Raw genomic sequence first — 19,381 nt, 5'->3', positions numbered from 1 at the left:
TTTGATATATCAGAAATTTATGGTAGTGTAATGTGTGGGGTGTGGATCCAACTTTGTTTTCTAGATGGCCCACTTGGCTGGCTGGGAAAATTTTTACTGGTGTCATTCTTAGATTATCTCCTACATGCATGAAGATCACATTTCTGTTTGCCTAGCCCAGAGATCACAGCTCAGATGCCTGTAGAGACTAGGCAGGTTACATAAAAGGGGGAAGAATGCCAAGTGGGGAGTATAGCCAACTGGAAATGGGATGGCATACTTTCCTAAAGAGGGCAGCCACTACCCAGTGCCTGCTGATTATTCCCTTGCACAAAGGCAGTACGCCCAGCATTGCCTGATTTTGTCAAGAGAATCTGGAAATGTAGATTTTTATATGTAGTCTCTTGAATTTTAAAATGGTAACAACAATTTTAAAGATTTAAATACAGCCCTGACTAAACAAAATGTGTCTTCAGGCCAGATTTGGCCCAGAGGAGACCTCTGATATCCTTGGACAAGAATAAAACTTCCCACCAACAACATTATTCTCTTATGAGAAAGAAGGGTACCAATCTAGCAATTTGACAGTAGCTTATGGCTTGGGTCTGGGAATGGGGGAGAAAAGTAAGAACACTTTATAGAAGCCAAAGTCTTCACCCTTATGGACTGAAAGATTAGTTGGAGAAATACAAGCCTTACACTATCCCAAGTACATGGCAATGTGCACATGGACATTTATTGCAGGACATTCTGACTCAGTGGATACTTGGATTAGACAAATGCCTGCCTGTTTTGTTTTGCCAAGATCATGAAATGGTGCATGTTTTGGGAAGGATAATTTCTCAATTACTGATTCTGGAAGTGAAATGTTCCATGGGCTAATTTTTTTCACCTTGTTCTTCCTTTCCCTTGCTGCTGGTGGCTGGGTAAAGGGAGTAGTACATGCCTTTATTCTTTACAACCTGTTAAAAGCCATGTGCTCAGCATCGTTAGTGGGGTGAAATTTCTGACAGGTTCTAGAGTTTATGTCTCCTCAACTTAGAGAAGCTTACAGGTTGGGTTTTTTTTTGTTTTTTTCCTAGCTTGCTAATGAATAGGACTTCATCCCATGAGCAGATCTAGGTTTTGTAGAATCTGAGGCATATATGATTAAAGGACACGATTAAGAAAACGAGTTACAAAAAAATTATCAGAAAGTTTTATGAAAATGATTTTTGTGAACACACATGGGTTAAGTGAAGGATCTTTAAATTCAAGTTCACTTAAACAGTGAACTTTTTCTGGCCCTACGACAGTGTGCAAAGGGATTTCTGCGCCCCACAATACCATTCGACGGTGTTGTGGGGATAATTATCTCCTATATACCAAGGAGCCATGTAGAGCACTAATACGCCAAGTATCTTGCTAGTTCTGATGCGTCGTTCTCCACAAATCCCTATACTAACTGCCTCCCACGACTGCAGTCCTGCGGCTGGAGGCTCACCAAGGGTGGCACTGAGTCGGGATTGTCTTGGGAAGGTGTAGAGGAAGAAGTGTGTGCGTAAAGATCAATCAATAAATTGGGGAGTAAGTCTGGAACAGACCCCTTGTAAAGTTCCCAGGAGAGGCGGACTCCAGGACCCCCCGCGCCCCAGCGCCTATCCGGCGCCTTGGCTCCGTGGCGCGCATGCTCCGTACCGGGCCTCTCCGGCAGCTCCGGATAATGAGCGCCGGGCCGAGGGGGCGGGCCAAGCCGCGGCTGGTGCGACCCGGAGCTCGGCTGTGGCCCGAGGGGCTCTGCGCTGCTGCTGAAGGGGCGGCTGCAGCGGCCAGCTCTGTACGTCCGAGTGGGGCTCGCTCGTTCGCCTCGCACGCCCCGTCGGTCCCCTGGGCCCTCTGGGGGTGACTCGGACGGGCCGGGCCGGCGGCGTTGCCTGTCGGGAGGGCGGGGATGAGGAGAGGAGCTGCTGCCGCCGCTCTCAGCCCGCCGCGGCCGTAGCGGGAGTCAAGGGCGGAGGCAAAGCCAGCTGTACCCTCGCCGGGTTGCGAACTCAGACAAAGGAGGAGCCGCCGTAGGAGCGGGCCAGCGCCTTGAGAAAGGAGGTCGCTGCCTGGGGTGGCCGGAGTTCGCGGCCACCGCGCTTCCTTAGCGGGCGCTGCGCGAAGCAAGGGCCGGCCGGGCCAAGGAAGCCGCCCCCGGGGCCGCCGCCCGCCCGCCGGCGCCGCCCCCGAGCCGCCTCGGCCGTAGCTGCGGCCCGGGCGGGAGGCGGCGGCCGCCGGCGAGGCGAGGCGGCCCGCGCCCTGCCTGTCAGGCCACCGGCCCGGCCCGGTTCGGCCCGCGGGCCGCCCCCGATGCGGAGGCTCTGCCGCCGGGGCCATGCAGCAGGCGCCGCAGCCGTACGAGTTCTTCAGCGAAGAGAACAGCCCGAAATGGCGGGGACTGCTGGTCTCGGCCCTACGAAAGGTCAGTTCTGGGGCGGGGGTGGCCGCCAGGGCCCTGGGAGGGGCCGGACGGCGGGCGGGGTGCCGGGCCCGGTCCCCCGAAGTTCTAACGGGGAGTAGCTTGTTCTCCCAGCACTTGGGTCCCGAGGCCAAACAGTGTCTCTGCCTGGCGACAGGGAACTCATAATTGCCTGTTGCATCCTGAAGGACGTTTTCTCAAATTTTTTTTTTTTTTTCTTTTTTGGCCGGGTCCCGGAAGGAAGGTTTTGTTATGATCATAAAACTGGATTTCATGTTGCAGTCATTTCGTCAGACAACTTCCGCCGTTGACCAATTTGTTGTCCTCAGGCAGGATTCGGGCAAGAGAAAGTACCGCTGATATTTAGACAGTTTCTAAAACAAAAGCTCATTTTCAGGTCGGGTAATTATTTTTAATCGAATTCTTTGGGGGTGTTCCCCCCAGACAGTTTGCTTGTCAAGGTTGTCCACTCGCTTATAAGGCATTGCTTTTTCTTTCTTTTTTGTAATATGAATGTTTCACATGTGTGAAGTGTCAGTGAATCATAATACTCATTTTACAATTCTTGAGGTGAATCTAAAGCGCCTCCCCACTTCCAGCAAAAGACGTCTTGCCTTAATACAGATATTTTCCTTATCCAATTTAGTTAGTTTCTTTTCTGGGTACAATTTCGAATGTGGAATCACTTTAAGGAACAAAAAAGGGGACAGCTCATACAAATCGATCTTTCAAGTTTGGGCGTATTAGGATGCTTCTCTCCTGTTCGTGGTGTCAGTCTTCCTCTGTGAACTTAGGTAATAATTATACTGTCATTTTCATAATAAATTATCTTGTGAGGTCAAGACAAATTCAAAGACTGTATATGGGTTCATGATTACTTGTCATGCTCACTAACATGGGCTTCCTTTACTGTTGATACAGACTTAGTCCCTTGTCTTTTATGTAAAATAACCAAGAATAAATTGTAAAAATAATAAAGAAAAAACAATTTTAAAAGATTGCACTTGGGGGCTTGGGATATAGCTCAGTTGATAGAGTGTTTGCCTCCCATGCACAGGACCCCAGCACCACGAGGAAAAAAAGAAAAAGAAAAAAAGACTACACTTGGAATGTAATTCTTTATACATTAAATTCCTAGAAATGAAAGGCAGTAGTGCATTTAAAGGTAAAAACGTTTTCTTCATGCATTCAGAATTTCAAATTTTCTAATTTCATGATTCTTAAAAGTAGACATTTCTTCCCTTAGGGCAAACACCAAGTCGTGGCTTTTTAAAACACTTGGTGGAATGACTGTCATTTCACTGGTGTGCTGGGTTCTAAAGTATTAAATTGACCTTCTTCCATGCATAGCCCAATTCTGTAAGGAGAGAGAATGAATTTGGAAGTGTGCTGAATGATGATAATGAACTCTGGCCTGAATTAAAAGCAAAGGAGGAAATGCTTAGATAGTAATTAGCCCTTCTACCATGCAGAAGTGTGAGTGAAGTTACCAGGTAGGCCTATATTGTCGGCAGAATGAAGCAAGTATATGCTCATTAGTACTTTGTGGTAGCAAATAGTATTTAAGTGTAGGTAGCTTTGATTCTAATAATCCTCATGTACAGGTTCAGATTTATTTTTTTCAGGCTAGGTTAGAACAAAATCAGGACTAGCATCTAAGCCTGGTACATTGCCTTGGTCCTATTACTTAGCATTTAAATGTTGTGCTTGTTTTCTAGGTGCCTTGCAGATACTATATTGTTGTATTCAACAATTGTGGTATATCCTTTGCTTATAAAATTACTAAGAAAATTTGGCCTTTTGTGGTGAATTATAAAAACAATTTCTATTAATTTATTAAATCAGTGTTATAGAATTGAGATACATTCCCATGGAATCATTTTTTATATCTCTGGAAAATTTTTGGTGAAAGTGATTCAGATTATATCTATTTTTACAGTATTTGGAACATTGTGACATGCAGTTTCATAGTGCCTACTATGAGTTGCAGGCATTACAGCTCTTAAGGTACTCAAGATTCACTCTGCTAACCATGTTTTTGTATGATAAGAATTTCCACCATTTATGAAGAAGACTGTCTTCATATTCATAGGCTGTAGGTTGGGAATGTAACTCAGTGGTAGAATGCTTACTAGCATGCCAAGGCCCTGAGTTCTATCCCTAACACTGAGAAGAAAAAAAAGAAGAAAAGCATGCAGAACTTAAACCACCTTCCTCCAGATGACCATAGAGTTACAGACTACTAGGATTTGACTATACTATTTCTCTCTTTCATTTGGCACTACCGTTGAACATTTGATATATTATAACTCTATGCATTGTTTAATATTTATTGAACACATTTTAGGTACTTGGCACCATGTTGGATATTAAGATTACAAAAATAAATTTTAAAAAGTAAAGGCCTTTACAAGCTAGACCAAAAGTTCTAAGAAGCATTTACCAACTAGACCAAAATTCTAAGTTCTGAGGTTTGGGTTTTTGTAAATGAGATACCAATTCTAAGCTTAGATTTCTGTAATGAATATCCAGTAGCAATGTAGTTTAATTGGCTCTGTCAGGTTAATGCATTTTAAACATCTTAGTGGAACCTCCAAAATTATTAAAATAGAATTTTCAGAAAGGCAAAAATTCTGTGCAAATGTAAAGAAACATGTGTCAGTGATGTCATTATTTAATGAGAGCTCTAGTAAAATGTTAGATTCATGTAAATCTTTTATTATTTATAGGTCAGTTTATCTTATAAATAATAATAGAAAATAATGAAAGTTTCAAGCAGAACACTGCACTGAGAAATGCCTAGTATTATCTTTTGCTGGGTTTCAAGTTTTGGCTAATTTTTATGAAGACTCTGTTTGGCAAAATCATCATTTTCAACATTGAAAAAACAAGGGGTGATAGCTTCTGCAGCACATACACTAAAATTGGAATGGTACAGAGAAGATTAGCATGGCCTCTGTGCAAGGGTGATAGCAAATTCATGAAGTGTTCTGTAAAAAAAAAGAAAGAAAGAAAGAAAGAAAATGTAAGGGATTTAAAAAAATAATATGTAAGTATTTATTTTACTATGTAGAAACACAAAGGCTGAGGAATGGATTTATGGAAAAATAATCGTAAAAATAGAAATGTGTTGTTTTTTAACTTAACTCAGGGTCTCCATGCACTTTACCACTGATCTATACTTCCAGCCCTTTCTTTAACTTTAAAAGCAAAACCTCAGCTAGGGCATTTAAAAACATACAGGGCTACAAAGCAGAGTTGAAATCACATTATTAATTGATAATATGTGGATTGTTAACATTATTGCTAAATTATGTATCTTTCCCAAAAGAGCCAAGATCATAAGTGCCTTCACCAATACTCCCCAAGAACATTGAAGCTATGGTATTCTGTGGGAAAAAAAAAGAGCAGGGCTACATTTGTAAGGGTAGTTTATTACCTTTGATTTTGAAGTATCTTTTATTTTATGCATGTGCTGATTATATGCTGAGATAAATTAGCACTCTTCATATGGCAAATATGTCTTAAAACAATTTTACCACATTTTCAGTCTGATATTTCCATGGTAAATGACTTTTCTATAAGGTTTTCCTTATCAGGCTAGCCATGGAAAAGAAAAATGTCTATTTTCTTACCATCTGTAGTTATAAATGTCAGACAGAGCTAGAAAGAATTGGTTGAATTCCTGGGTCTAATTCAATTCCTGTTAAATATCGACCTCCCTACCCTGTGACAATTTTGCTCTCAGATAGCTGTCTAAAAGGCAAGTGATATAGAAAATGTGTGGGTTAATTAATAGCAGTCCATGGCAAGGAAAAAGTAGGTAAGAGCTCTGACTGAGAAATGCCTTTGTGAAATCTGAAAGATTCTAATGTTTTCTGCCTTTCTACCAATGTCTGTTGGAAGTTTGTTTTAGAAGACTGTACATGATCTTTCCTGAGGCCCACAAGAAAAGTATAGGGTGACTTAAGAAAATAAAATTGGTGTCACTGATATATAATAGGTCACAGAAGTCTTTAAGTACTGGGTTCTGGAGGATATATGGTACTGAGTGTATCCTGTATGCCAGGCACTATTCTTGATACTGAGGATTGTAGCAAGGTCCCTTCTGTCATAAAACTTTCATTCTAAATGGCTGGGAGAGGGCTGGGAGAGACAGACAATAAAGTTGCAAGCAATTATAGGAAAGATAAGTAGGAATTAACAAAACAAAGGAGGAGGAGAAGAGATTTGAGGTAGAGGGAACTGTAGGACTTTATTTAAATTAAGAACAAAGAGAATAAGGTCTTTATTTAAATTAAGAACAAAGAGAATAAGGAGAAGTAGCCTGTGTGGTAGACTATATGTAGGTGAAGTTAAGGTCTCTACCTTAGACCAAGAAAGTTGTGTATGGTTATTTGTTAATTATGTAGCAAGGTAATTATATTAACTTGATCGTAATTGCTTTTTGAAAAGATCACTCCAGGTTAAAGCCAGAAACTAAGAGATCCTATGATTTTTTTTTTTTTTTTTTTTTTAAACGTGAGGCCTGTTCTGGATTTCCTAAAGCTACTGAATACAACAATAGAACTCAAGAGAATCATTTGGAATTATTCTAAACTAACAATAGCTCAAACTAATGCAAAGGGTTCAGCCAGAACTGGATGAGCATTAGAAATGCATTTTAACTTGGTGCATTTAGCTCCCTGTCAGCCATGATTTAGTAGCCTTTTCTATTTTCAGTTTAATTTTGGTATGGTATATTTGGAGTAATAATATTCCATTAAAGTGTTTTATGCTGAATATCCACAGCATTACCTGTGTTACCACTTGACATAAATCAAGTATGTGTCTTTTATATTAACCATAGCTTCTCTTTAAAAGGAACAGTAGTTTGATTATATCCTCTGTTAGCCTTTATATTGGAATTAAGAAGGAATTTTAATGAAACTAATGGATATAGCATTATCTCATGTAGTCAGCGTTAGAAATTAACAACTTAAAATTTTTTTCTTTTCATAAAAATGTGACAATAAGTAGAAATCTTTTAAAATGTATAAAGTGTTATAAACTTCACATTTTAATGTGTAGTAGTGAAGCAACACAATAAAAATAACATCAAGATCTAGGTATGGGTACTAGTGTTAGCTCTTTCAAGTAAGATTTTTCTACATTCTAGTTTTCTTCAAGTTATTTTATAAACTCAAATTCTACTTCTTATTTACAAAACAATCTGTAGTACTTTCTTAATTGACCCATTAGCAGAATTTGACTGCTGATATTTCCCTCTTCCTTAAAATCCTTAATATCTTTGTTTTATTTACTTATTTTTTTATATGGTGCTGAGGATTGAACCCAGTGCCTCACACATGTGAGGCAAGCACTCAACCACTGAGCTACAACCCCAGCCCTGGAAGTCCTTTTCTTACATGACTTCCAGAACACCATACTCTTCTGGTTTTCTCTCTTTGGATATCCTTTCTTATTTATTTATTTAATTTTTTAAATTAATTAATTTATTGGTTCTTTTTAGTTATATATGACAGTAGAATCTATTTTGACATAATTATAAAAGCATGGGCAATATCCTGTTCTAATTTGGTCCTCAGTACCTCTTCTTCCCCTCCCCTTCCTTCTTCCCCCTCCCTTTCTTCTACTGGTCTTTCTGCCATTTACTCATATAGTTATTTTTTAAAAAATTAATTTCTTGTGAATATAGATGATGGTGAGATTCATTGTGGTATATTCATATATGTACATAGGAAAGTAATGTTAGATTCATTCCACTCTTTCCTTTTCCCATCTCCCCTTGCTTCCTTTCATTCCCCTTTGTCTACTCCACTGAACTTATATATTTTTTTTTCTAATCTCTTCCCTTACTGTGGGTTAGCTTCCACATACCAGAGTAAACATTTGATCTTTGGTATTTGGGGATTAGCTTATTTCACTTAACATAATAGTCTCCAGATTCATCCGTTTACCAACAAATGTCGTAAAGTCATTCATCTTTATGGCTAAGTAGTACTCCATTGTGTGTATATGCCACTTTTCCTTTATCCATTCATCTCTTGAAGGGCACCTAGGATGGCTTTATAGGATATTCTTTCTAGGTCTTCTATCTTGATTCCTTTTCATTTTCTCATCCACATCATTTTGACCTCCCCAGGGCTTAGTTATAGACTTGTTTCTTTTTTTACACCCACTCTCTTGGGTATAAAGAGAGCTTTATTATTTCATATATCATTTATACATATTTACAAATTCCTTCTCCTTGCCTCTCACATAGTAGGCAAATACCACGGAGGTATATATCCTCAGACCCCTCTCCTAAGGTTTTTTTTTTTAATATTTATTTTTTAGTTTTAGGTGGACACAATATCTTTATTTTATTTTTATTTGGGGCTGAGAATCGAACCCAGTGCCTCACTCATACTAGGCGAGCGCACTACCACTTGAGCCACATCCCCAACCACCCCCCTAAGTTTTAACTTTCGTTTTATTATTTTTTAAAATACACAACAACAATGGAATGCATTACAATCCTTATTACACATATAGAGCACAATTTTTCGTATCTCTGTATATAAAGTATGTACACGTCAATTTATGCCATTATACATGTACTTTTTTTGCATTACAATTCTTAATACACATATATACCACAGTTTTTCTGTATATAAGGTGTGTTGACACCCAATTCAAATCTTCATACATGTTCTTTGGATAATGATGACCATCACATTCCACCATCCTTGCTAATTCCCTCCCCCCTCCTTTTCCCTCCCACCCCTCTTCCCTATCTAGAATTAATTTAATCCTCCCATGCTGTCCCTCCCTACCCCACTATGAGTCACCCCCCTTATATCAGAGAAAATATTCAGCATTTGTTTTTTGGGATTGGCTGACTTCATTTAGCATTATCTTCTCCAGCGCCATCCATTTACCTGCAAATGCCATGATTTTGTTCTTTTTTAATGCTGAGTAATATTCCATTGTGTATAAATACCACATTTTTTTAATCCCCTTCATCCATTGAAGGACATCTAGGTTGGCTCCACAGTTTAGCTATTGTGAATTGTGCTGCTATAAACATTGATGTGGCTGTGTCCCTGTAGTATGCTGTTTTTAAGTCCTTTGGGTATAGTCCGAGAAGAGGAATAGCTGGGTCAAATGGTGGTTCCATTCCCAGATTTCCAAAGAATCTCATTGTCCTTGGATAGAAGATGTATCAGATATTAAACTGATAAGAACAGATACTACACTTGATCTTAGACAAAAGGCTAAGCGAATGAATCTTTTTTTTTCATACCATGTATCTAATCTTTTCACAATTCTTTTAGCTCTACTTCCAACTCTAACTACATCTAGTCACCATTTCATACTTTTCTTAATTCACCACCTAGAATCAGGTGATCATCACTGATCTCTTGGAATTTTGAAATTGTCTCTTAACTGGTCTCTTGCTTCATTCAGTCTTAGCACAACAGAGATAAGTGAGATCATATCACTCTTTTGTTCAAAATTCTGTCAATGCTTCTCAGAATAAAAGTTTTTTGTTTTTATGGCCTGCTAGGTTCTCTGTAGTTAGTGATGCCCCCTCTTGCTTCTACCTTTTGAACTACTTAATACTGTCCCTTGTTTGCTCCACTCCTACTCCATACTGGTTTTCTTATGTCTATAACACATTGACATGTACTAGTCTCAGGACTTTCATGCTTGTTTTATCTTCCTGGAACACCTTTTCCTCAGGTGATTATGTTGCTGGTCCTTTTATCTCCGTTAGGTCTTTATTGTCATCAGATATCATCTTCTTGGAGATGTCTTCCCCTATAGCCTCTCTAAAACTGATACATTCTCCTGCTTTTTGGATAATCCTACATAGATGTTCATGACATAACCCAGGCCGTAAACCTACATTTCCAGTATAAATGGTACACCCAGTTTCCAGAACAGAACTCAGACATCATTCCTTGTGTCTCATACCAGCCTTACATATCATTGAGTCTGCTTGAATCTTCCTTGTAAATTAGTTTTCTAACTTTTGCTGTGTATCCCCAAAAGAATTTTGAAAAACTTGTACTTTTTAATGTTTTTATTTACTGAGTGCTTAATGACAAGGTACTAGGTTACCAGTAGATTGGGAATAAAAGTGTGGGGAGCAGATAGGAGGGAATAAAAAATGAGAAATTGTTCTATGGTTCCTGACTGATCTTAATGAGTGTATAATGCACAACTTTGGTTTCAGTTCTTGATTATATACCTTAATCAGAAAAATGTTACCTAAAAATATTATATTCTTTAACAGGTTTGTTGGGGGTGTAATTGACATATAGTAAGATGCATATATTTAAAGTGTACAGGTTGATAAGTTTTGATATTAGGTATACATCAGTGAAACCACAATAAAGATAATGAACACATCCTTTTACCCTCTGAATTTCTTTTGACTATTTGTACTTCTCTCTCTTTTCCCTTCCCACTGCCCATCCCCAAGCAATCACTGATCTGCTTTTTGTCACTATTAATTGCATTTCTAGAGTTTTATCCTAGTGGAATCATACAGTATATACTCTTTTCTAAAAATCTGGCTTCTTTCAATAATAATAATAATAATAATAATAATATTATTATTATTATTATTATTATTATTTTGGTACTGAGGATTGAACCCAGCAGTGCTTTACCTCTGAGCTACATCCTCATTTCTTAATTTTTTATTATTTTTTATTTTGAGACAGTGTATCACTAAGTTGCTGAGGCTAGCCTCAAATTTTTGATTGTCCTACCTCAGCCTCTTGAATTTCTGGATTATAATAGGCATATGCCACCACACCCAGTATCCTCATTATTTAAAAATTCTTCCATGTGTTTGCATATATGCATGTATCAGTAGTTTGTTTCTTTTTATTATTTGATAGTATTCTATTATATAGTTATACTATGGTTTGTTTTTCCCTTCACCTATTGACATACTTTTGGGTTTTCAGATCTTGGCTATTACAAATAAAGCTGCTATGAACATTTGTGTGCAAGTTTTTGTCTAGACATGTATTTCATTTTCTCTTGGGTAATTACAAGGAGTAATTGGATTGATGGTATGTTTTAACTTTTTAAGAGACTATCAAACTATTTCCAAAGTTTGATTGTACATTTTTAAATTACTGTCAGCAATATTTAGCATTTCATTCTGCAAGCACTTGTAATTTAATTTTAGCCATTCTAATAGTTCAGCAGTGGTCTCTTGTGGTTTTAATTTGCATTTCCCTAATGATTAGTGATGTTGAACATTTTCATGTTCTTATTTACTATCCATGTTTCTTCTTTGGAGAAGTTTGTTTAGATTTTGTGCCCATGTTGCTTGTTTTCTTATTGAGTTTTGAGAATTTGTCTGATATAAGCCCTTTATCAAAAGATTTTTGTCCAGTCTATAGCTTGGTTTTTTTTTTTTCAGTATTTGGGATCGAACCTCAATATGCTCTTCTTCTGAACTATATCCCCAGACACACACACACACACACACACACACACACATATGCATACACACAGTCTTACTAACTTGCCTTGGCTGTCCTGGAGCTTGTGGTCCTCCAGCCTCACCCTCCTGAACAGCTGGGATTACTGGTGTGCATCACCATGCTGAGCTCTCATTCTCTTAATGAGGTCTTTTGAAGAGCAAATGTTCAGATTTTTATGAATTCCAATTTATCTGTTTGGAATATTTTTTTTGGGGGGGGGGGACTATGTCATATCCAAAAAGTCTTTGTCTAACCCAGGGTTACAAAAATTTTCTACCTACTTATTTTCTTCTACAAGTTTTAGAGATCTAGGTTTACATTTAGATCTGTGATTCATTTGAATTGACTTTTACATGTAGTATGACAATTCCATATTTGGTAGGGTTTTTTTTGCATATGAATAGCTGGTTGTTTCAGATATTGAAAAGGCTGTCCTTTCTCCTTTAGGTCTTCACACCTTCCATATATATATGGGTTTAATTCAGGACAGTCTGTTCTGTACTTTCTATCTTTGTGTATATCTGGTCAGTACCACACAGTTTTGATTACTGTTGCTTTATAAAAATTCTTTTTTAAAAAAACATTTTTAAGTTGTAGATGGACACAACACCTCTATTTTATTTATTTATTTCAATGTGGAGCTTAGGATCGAAGCTAGTGCTTCACATGTTAGGCAAGCACTCTACCAGTGAGTCACAACCCCAGCCCTGCTCTATAAAAATTCTTGACATCAGGTAATGTTAATGCTCCAACTTTGTTCTTTTGTTTTCATTATTCTAGAATCTTTTTATATTTCCATTAGAATTTTTAAATCAGCACATCAATTTCTACAAAAAAACTTTCTGGAATTTTGATTGGAATTGTATTGATTTAATAGATTCCTTCAGAGGAATTGACACAGTGTTGAGTCTTCCAAATAAAAAATAAAGTCTCTCTCTTTATTTATTGAGGTCTTTAATTTCTATCAGCAGTATTATAGTTTTAGTGTATATCTTTAAAATGAAATTTATTTCTTCTTAAATTGAATTTTAACTTTTTCATAATGAAAAAACTTCTAGTAGTCTTAGCTTTTTTTTTTTTTTTTTTTTGCAATACTTAGGATTGAACCCCAAGATGATCTACCACAAAACTATATCCCCAGATACCCATGTATATGTATATGTATGTATATACAAATATAGATATATACACACACATTTTATATGTATATAATGTCAGAGACATTTGGAACCTTGCAGGAATCTGCAATAAAATGAAGAATTTGCATAAACAAAGGTCAATCTGACAGTGTTACAAAAAGAATTTATTTCTATATTGTACCTGAAACTCAACTATTAGTTCATTGAACAAATGTACTAGGAAGACTTTTTATTTGATGGTAAATAGGGAAAACTGAAAAGTATAAATTAAGAAATAATATTTCTATAACTTTTCAAATATACTGTTTATTTGAGTAAAAATAATTTAAAGTTAAAATGGTCTGTGAATCTATTCATGTATTTATAGTTTTATGAGTATACTATTTACAGTGTATGTGTAAGCATATACCTCTGGCAATTTGAAAATATGTTGTAACTAAAATACAGGTCTGACCTGTTAATCTACTGCTAAAGACTAAAAATTATTTTAATTGCTCATTTTCTAGCTAGTCTTTTAGAAAAATTTGACAGATGAATTTGTTCTAATGTGATAATTTTATGTTTACTGTCTCTTAGGGTGCTGAGATAGTAAATATTGTGGAAATGTAAAGTATGGCTACCTTTCATTGTTATCTTGATATCCTATTAGGGTGTCTAGGGGTGGGATTTTAACATTGCATGTTGGTTATTGTGGATGCTTTCTTATTTGATATTAATTAAAGAAGTTTGACATAAGAAATTTTGATCCTTATTATTAAAGTTGCTTTGCAAGTTATTTATCAAAACCATAATCACAGAAAAAAGTCCTTTCCTGTTAAACATTATTTTAATTCTTATATATAGTCATTTTCATGGAGTTGGGCCTGAGTTTTTTAGTGAAGAATAAAAAAGTCTCTTTTATTCTATTGACCTAGAAGTGTATAATTTAGAAATATTACGTTTCCTCTTGTCATATTAAAGAAGTACAGGGTATAAGAGGAAATGGTTATTTTCCCCAATTCAAAACCTAAGAAACATATTATAAAGCTGACTTTTTAGATGTTGGTTCTGTATATAATTTATAACTGCCTTACTTAAACGCTTCTTACTCAGATAGCTTCAAAAAGTAGTCTCTCTCCACTTTCATGTAACCTTCCTTTTTTCCTACTCCTCACTTCATATTATTTTTCTTAATCGTCTTTGTATTTTATCAAAGTAAAAACATAACTAGCTCTCTATGTCTGCTTTCTTGAGACAATCACTTTTAGCTCTTCTGAGTGTCTTGTTTTTGTATTGTGTCTTTTAAAGGAAGATAACATTTTTATATTGCTTTTCTTGATTTTTCTGTTTTGGACTTCATCTGTTGAATTCTTTTCATGAAAGAAGAATATTCTAGTGTGTTCTTTAATAAACATACACATTACCCACTCCATCTACACACCTTGCCACACAAGCATACTTTCTGCCTCCCCTCCTCATGATCATATGTTAGTTTTGGTTTAATATTAAAAGCTTATGTTATTACGACTATTACTGCTATTTGTATTAAACCACTTCTTTCCTTTTTGCTTTTACTGGTGTTAATAATTATCTTGTTTTCTTATTTGTACGTTTTCTGTGTATCAATTCTCAAACTCAAACTCTGTACCAGTTTTCTATATTCTCAAGATTTTTAGTTCCATCAGGTGCTCTATCAATTTGTTTTCTTGAGAGTTTCCCCCAGAGCCTTCTGACCTGAATCTGGACTGGTGACATTTCTATTTATTAAATAGTTCTCATCCTATAATTTTCCTTCATTTCATCCTAGGCATTCCTTTGATCTTTTTTCCATGTTGATTTCTTCTTTTCTTATATTCTGGATTTTTCTCTTTCATGATTTTTATACTCATTTTAGTATGATACAACCTACAGAGGCTTAATGAGAAAGACTATATGGGAGATAAAAATTTTTACCTTGTTATGTCTACAAATATCTTTACATTACTATGACAGATGATTGATAATTTGTTGGAATCTTGAATTCATTGTTGTTTAGTTTTTAGTATTAATATTAAAGTCAGGAACTAGCTCGTGTCTGCTGCTTGTATATAATCCACTCTTCCTCCCTCCCAATCTTGTAGGATATTCTCTGTCTCTTAAACTCTGACTGCATGTGTATGAGAGAGAGAGAGAGAGAGAGAGAGAGAGAGAGAGAGAGATGGGGGGGAGAGGGAAGGAGGGATAGAGGGAGGTGTGTACTGGGGATTGAATTCTGGAGCACTATATCATTGAGCTATATCCCCAGTCCTTTAACTTGTGATCCTCCTATCTCTTCTGAGTAGCTGGTATTATAGGTATGTGCTGCTGTGCCAGTACAGAATTCTGATATTTTAATTTTTTTCATTGAACTGTATACAAAATGGCTATTTAGACTTATTTTATTGATAATTTCACCCCTTGATTTTCTCTTTGCCTGATGATTCCTTTTAAATCCTATTTATGATGAATTGGAACCCAATCAGAAAAATGCATAAAGGATAAATATACAATTTAAGGGACACTAGTTTTATCATCCAGCACATTGTATGTTAGAAGACAGCACATTGTCAGCATTTATCTCATTATATCTCTGTAAAGGTAACCCACTTTTATGGTAGTTACTACTTTTCTTCATAATTTTCTTATCTAATAAGGTGTCCCTAAATACCAAAGTTTAATTTTGTCTGATTTTGAACTTTGTGAATAGAATCCATCATATGTGTTCTTTTTGTCTGGCTTCATTTTGTTAACATTATTTTGAAAATGTATCCATGTTTTTGTGCTTTTCATTAATACTGTTAATTTTTTTTGCTGTATATATTCCATTGTGTGGACATTCCACAACATATCTAGTTAGATGTACATGTCTTTGGGTAAACATGTGAGCTCATTTCTCTAGAATAGTGATATGTAATAGGAATATAATGTGAACCACATATATAATTTAAAATTCTCTTCAAGCTGCATTTAAAAAGAAGAAACAGATGAAGTTGATTTCAATTACACACATATATATATATATATATATATATATATATATATATATATTAGTATATTTTAGTTGTAGTTGGACACAATATCTTTATTTTTATGTGGTGCTGAGGATCGAACCCAGTGCATTACACGTGCAAGGCAAGCGCTCTACCACGTAACTATAGCCTCAGCCCCTCAATAATATATTTTATTTAGCCTAATAAATATATAATCATTTCAGCATGTAATAAATATAAAAATTAAGATATTTGACATTTTTTATACTAAATATTTGAATTCTTGTATGTGTTTTATACTCTTTAGAGTCCATTTCAATTCAGTGGTGCTTCATTATAGGTGTTCATTAGCCACATGTGACTAATGTCTACTACATTAGATGCATAATTATAAAGAGTGTGTGTGTGTGTGTGTGTGTGTCAGTGTGTATATAGTTATGATGAGACACATTCTGAGAGATGGATTGTTAGGTGATGTTGTCCTTTTTTGATCATCGTGGAGTATACTTACACAAACCTAGATGATTAATCACTTACTGGTTAATCACTTACTGTGTCCTTTTAATGCATTCTCTGTTATAGTAAACTTACCATTTTTGTTTTTTAAGAGATGGGGTCCTGGTTAGGCTGGCACCAATCTCCTGGACTCAAGCAATCTTCTTGCCTCCGCAGTCCTTCTGTCTCAGCTTCCAAGTTGCTGGGACTACGAGTAGCTGGGACTATAGGTGTGTGCCACCACACCTGGCTATGAACTTTCTTTATAAGTAGCAAGAACGTACTCCAAAATAAAAATTAAAAGTAAAGGATAGTAAATACACAAACTAGTAACATAGTTGTTGATTATCATTGTCAACTATTATTCACTCTTCAGAATTGTATGTGCTATACTTTGATATGACTGGCAGAATGGTAGGCTTGTTTACACCAACATCACCACAAACATATGAGTAGTGTCAATATAACAATGTTGACATCAGGACAGCTATAACCTCACTAGGTATTAAGAATTCTTCAGTTCCACTGTAAATTTTTTTTGGTGGTACTGGAGATTAAACCCAGGAGCTCTCTACCACCAAGCTACATGCCCAGACCATTATTATTATTATTATTTTTAAATTTTAAGATAGGGTCTTGCTAAGTTGCCTAGGCTGACCTCAAACTTTGAATCTTCCTACCTCAGACTCCCATTAGCTGGAATTATAGCAGGTGCACCAATGTATCTGGCTAGTTCCATTATAATCTTATGGAATCACTCTCTTATGTGTGATGTGTTGCTGACCAGAATGTCATGTGGCTCATGTCTGTATATAATGGTGAAATTTTTGAAAGCAATTGAGCCATTTAACACTTCGGTAGTGTATGAGAGTTCCTATTGCTCCACATAATCACCAGTATTTGATATTAATAGACTTTTTAATTTTGCTGACTGGTGAGTGGGTAATAACTTTCAGTGTGGTTCAAGTTGCATTTCTTTGTTTACTAAAGAGCTAGAGTATCTTCATATGTATGTTGGCTATTTAAATTTCTTCTTTTGTGAAGTGCTCATTTAAGTATTTTTTTAACCTTTATTTTATTTATTTTTATGTGGTGCTAAGAATTGAACCCAGTGCCTTACACATGCCAGGCAAGTGCTCTACCACTGAGCTATGGTCCCAGCCCTCATTTTAAGTATTTTTTGCCTTTACTTGATTTCCTGCCCTGCAAAATAAAAATAAAGCCTAGGGCCTTGCTCATGCTAGGCAACATTCCACTACTGAGCTATATCCCCTATCCATACCCGCATTTGTTTTCTACTGAGTTTGGTTTTCTCCCCCACTGGTGGTGCTGGGGATTGAACCCAGGGCCTTGTGCATGGTAAGCAAACACTCTTACAACTGATCTGTGTCCCCAGCCCTCTATTTTTTTTTCCAGTTGTAGATGGGTAAAATACTTATTATTTATTTATTTTTATATGGTGCTGAGGATAGAACCCAGTGCTTCACACTTGCTAGGCAAGTGCTGTACCACTGAGCTACATAACACCAACCCCTCTATTGGGGTTTGGATAATTTTTTTTCTTATTGAAGTTTTAGAAGTTCTTTATATATTCTGGATATGAATCATTTTGTTATATTTGTCACATACATCTCTACTTCCATAACTTACCTTTTTACTTTCTTTAAGGTAGCTTTTGATGAATCTGAGTTAAATATAGTTAAAGTGTGTTACCCCTTCCCTTTATGGTTAATAACTTCTGTGTTCTATATAATAAGTCTTTTTCTATCCTAAGATCATGAAGATATCTGTTTACATTATCAGAACTTTATTAAATATGTTTATTTAATAGGTCTGAAATCCAGCAAGTATTGATTTTTATGTAAAATATGAAGTAGAGATTGAGTTTGGTTTTTTTCTATATAGGTGTCTTAATTGTTCATCCACTTGCCCTACTTCTCCACAGTCTACACTCTCCCATACTCTAGTAAATTGTCACTTTTGTTTAAGTCAAGGGTCCATATACATACAATCTTGCTTCTGAAGACTCTCATCTGTTCCATTGATTTATTTCTCTATTCTTATGCCAATACCATTAATTGCTGCAGGTTTGTAGTAAAGAATAACAACTAGGGGACCAAATACTTTTGCTTCTTTAAGAGTATGTGACTGATTTTCTTAGCCTTTTGCATTTTCTATATTATTTTTGAAATTATCTTGTCAATTTATTTTGAAATTATCTTGTCAATTTCAGAAAACAACCTTGGCTGGGGATATAGCTCAGTTGGTAAAGTGCTTGCCTTGCATGCACAAGGCTCTGGGTTCGATCCCCAGCATCACACACACACACACACACACACAAAATCAACCTGCTCGATTTTAATTGTAATTTTGTTAACTTCATGTGGAGAATTAATATATTTACAATATTAAGTCCGATAATCACAAAGGTATTCTCTTTCATGTATTTAGATTTTCAGTTTCTCTTAATAGTATGATTTTCTCCCACGGGGTCATCTTCTTTTTGTAAGATTTAGTCCAAAGTACATGATATTTTTTATTCTATTATAAAAGCTATTATTTGAAAATTTTATTTTCTAGCTTTGTTGCTGGTGCATAGAAATGAAAGTTTACTTTTTATGAATTCACATAATTTATCTGTACAATAGGTTTGTCTTGCATGGTTGTATTAATCTGGAGTCTCTAGAGAAACTAAACTAATAATACTCATACACACACACATACATATTTAGAAAGAGATTTACTACTATAAGAGAATAGGCTCATGCAATTATGGAGGCTGAGAAGTACAAAATCTGTATTTGGCAAGTTGGAGACCCAGTATACTATAGTTCTGGTCTGAGTCTG

General features: G+C 36.2%; 1 protein-coding gene, 1 non-coding gene and 1 pseudogene across 3 annotated transcripts in view; 2 read left to right on the top strand and 1 right to left on the bottom strand.

Annotated features, from left to right (window-relative positions):
- The first annotated feature begins 2,260 nt into the window (after nucleotides 1-2,260).
- Sos2 (SOS Ras/Rho guanine nucleotide exchange factor 2) overlaps nucleotides 2,261-19,381 on the top strand; it is a 98,039-nt gene continuing 80,918 nt past the window's right edge. For both annotated transcript variants that reach the window (XM_071607878.1, XM_027929561.2), the window contains exon 1: nucleotides 2,261-2,422. In XM_071607878.1, coding sequence (XP_071463979.1) covers nucleotides 2,336-2,422 — 87 coding nt within the window. In that variant the 5' untranslated portion in view covers nucleotides 2,261-2,335. The remainder of the gene's footprint in view (nucleotides 2,423-19,381) is intronic.
- On the top strand, nucleotides 5,314-5,419 carry LOC114088309 (U6 spliceosomal RNA). The gene has a single exon (XR_003581970.1). It is a non-coding gene; the product is annotated as a U6 spliceosomal RNA (small nuclear RNA).
- LOC114088286 (U2 spliceosomal RNA) lies at nucleotides 9,567-9,692 on the bottom strand (annotated as a pseudogene).

Source organism: Marmota flaviventris, chromosome 2 (genome assembly GCF_047511675.1).
Source record: "Marmota flaviventris isolate mMarFla1 chromosome 2, mMarFla1.hap1, whole genome shotgun sequence".
NCBI lineage: Eukaryota > Metazoa > Chordata > Mammalia > Rodentia > Sciuridae > Marmota > Marmota flaviventris.
This window is presented reverse-complemented; position numbering and strand designations above follow the sequence as displayed.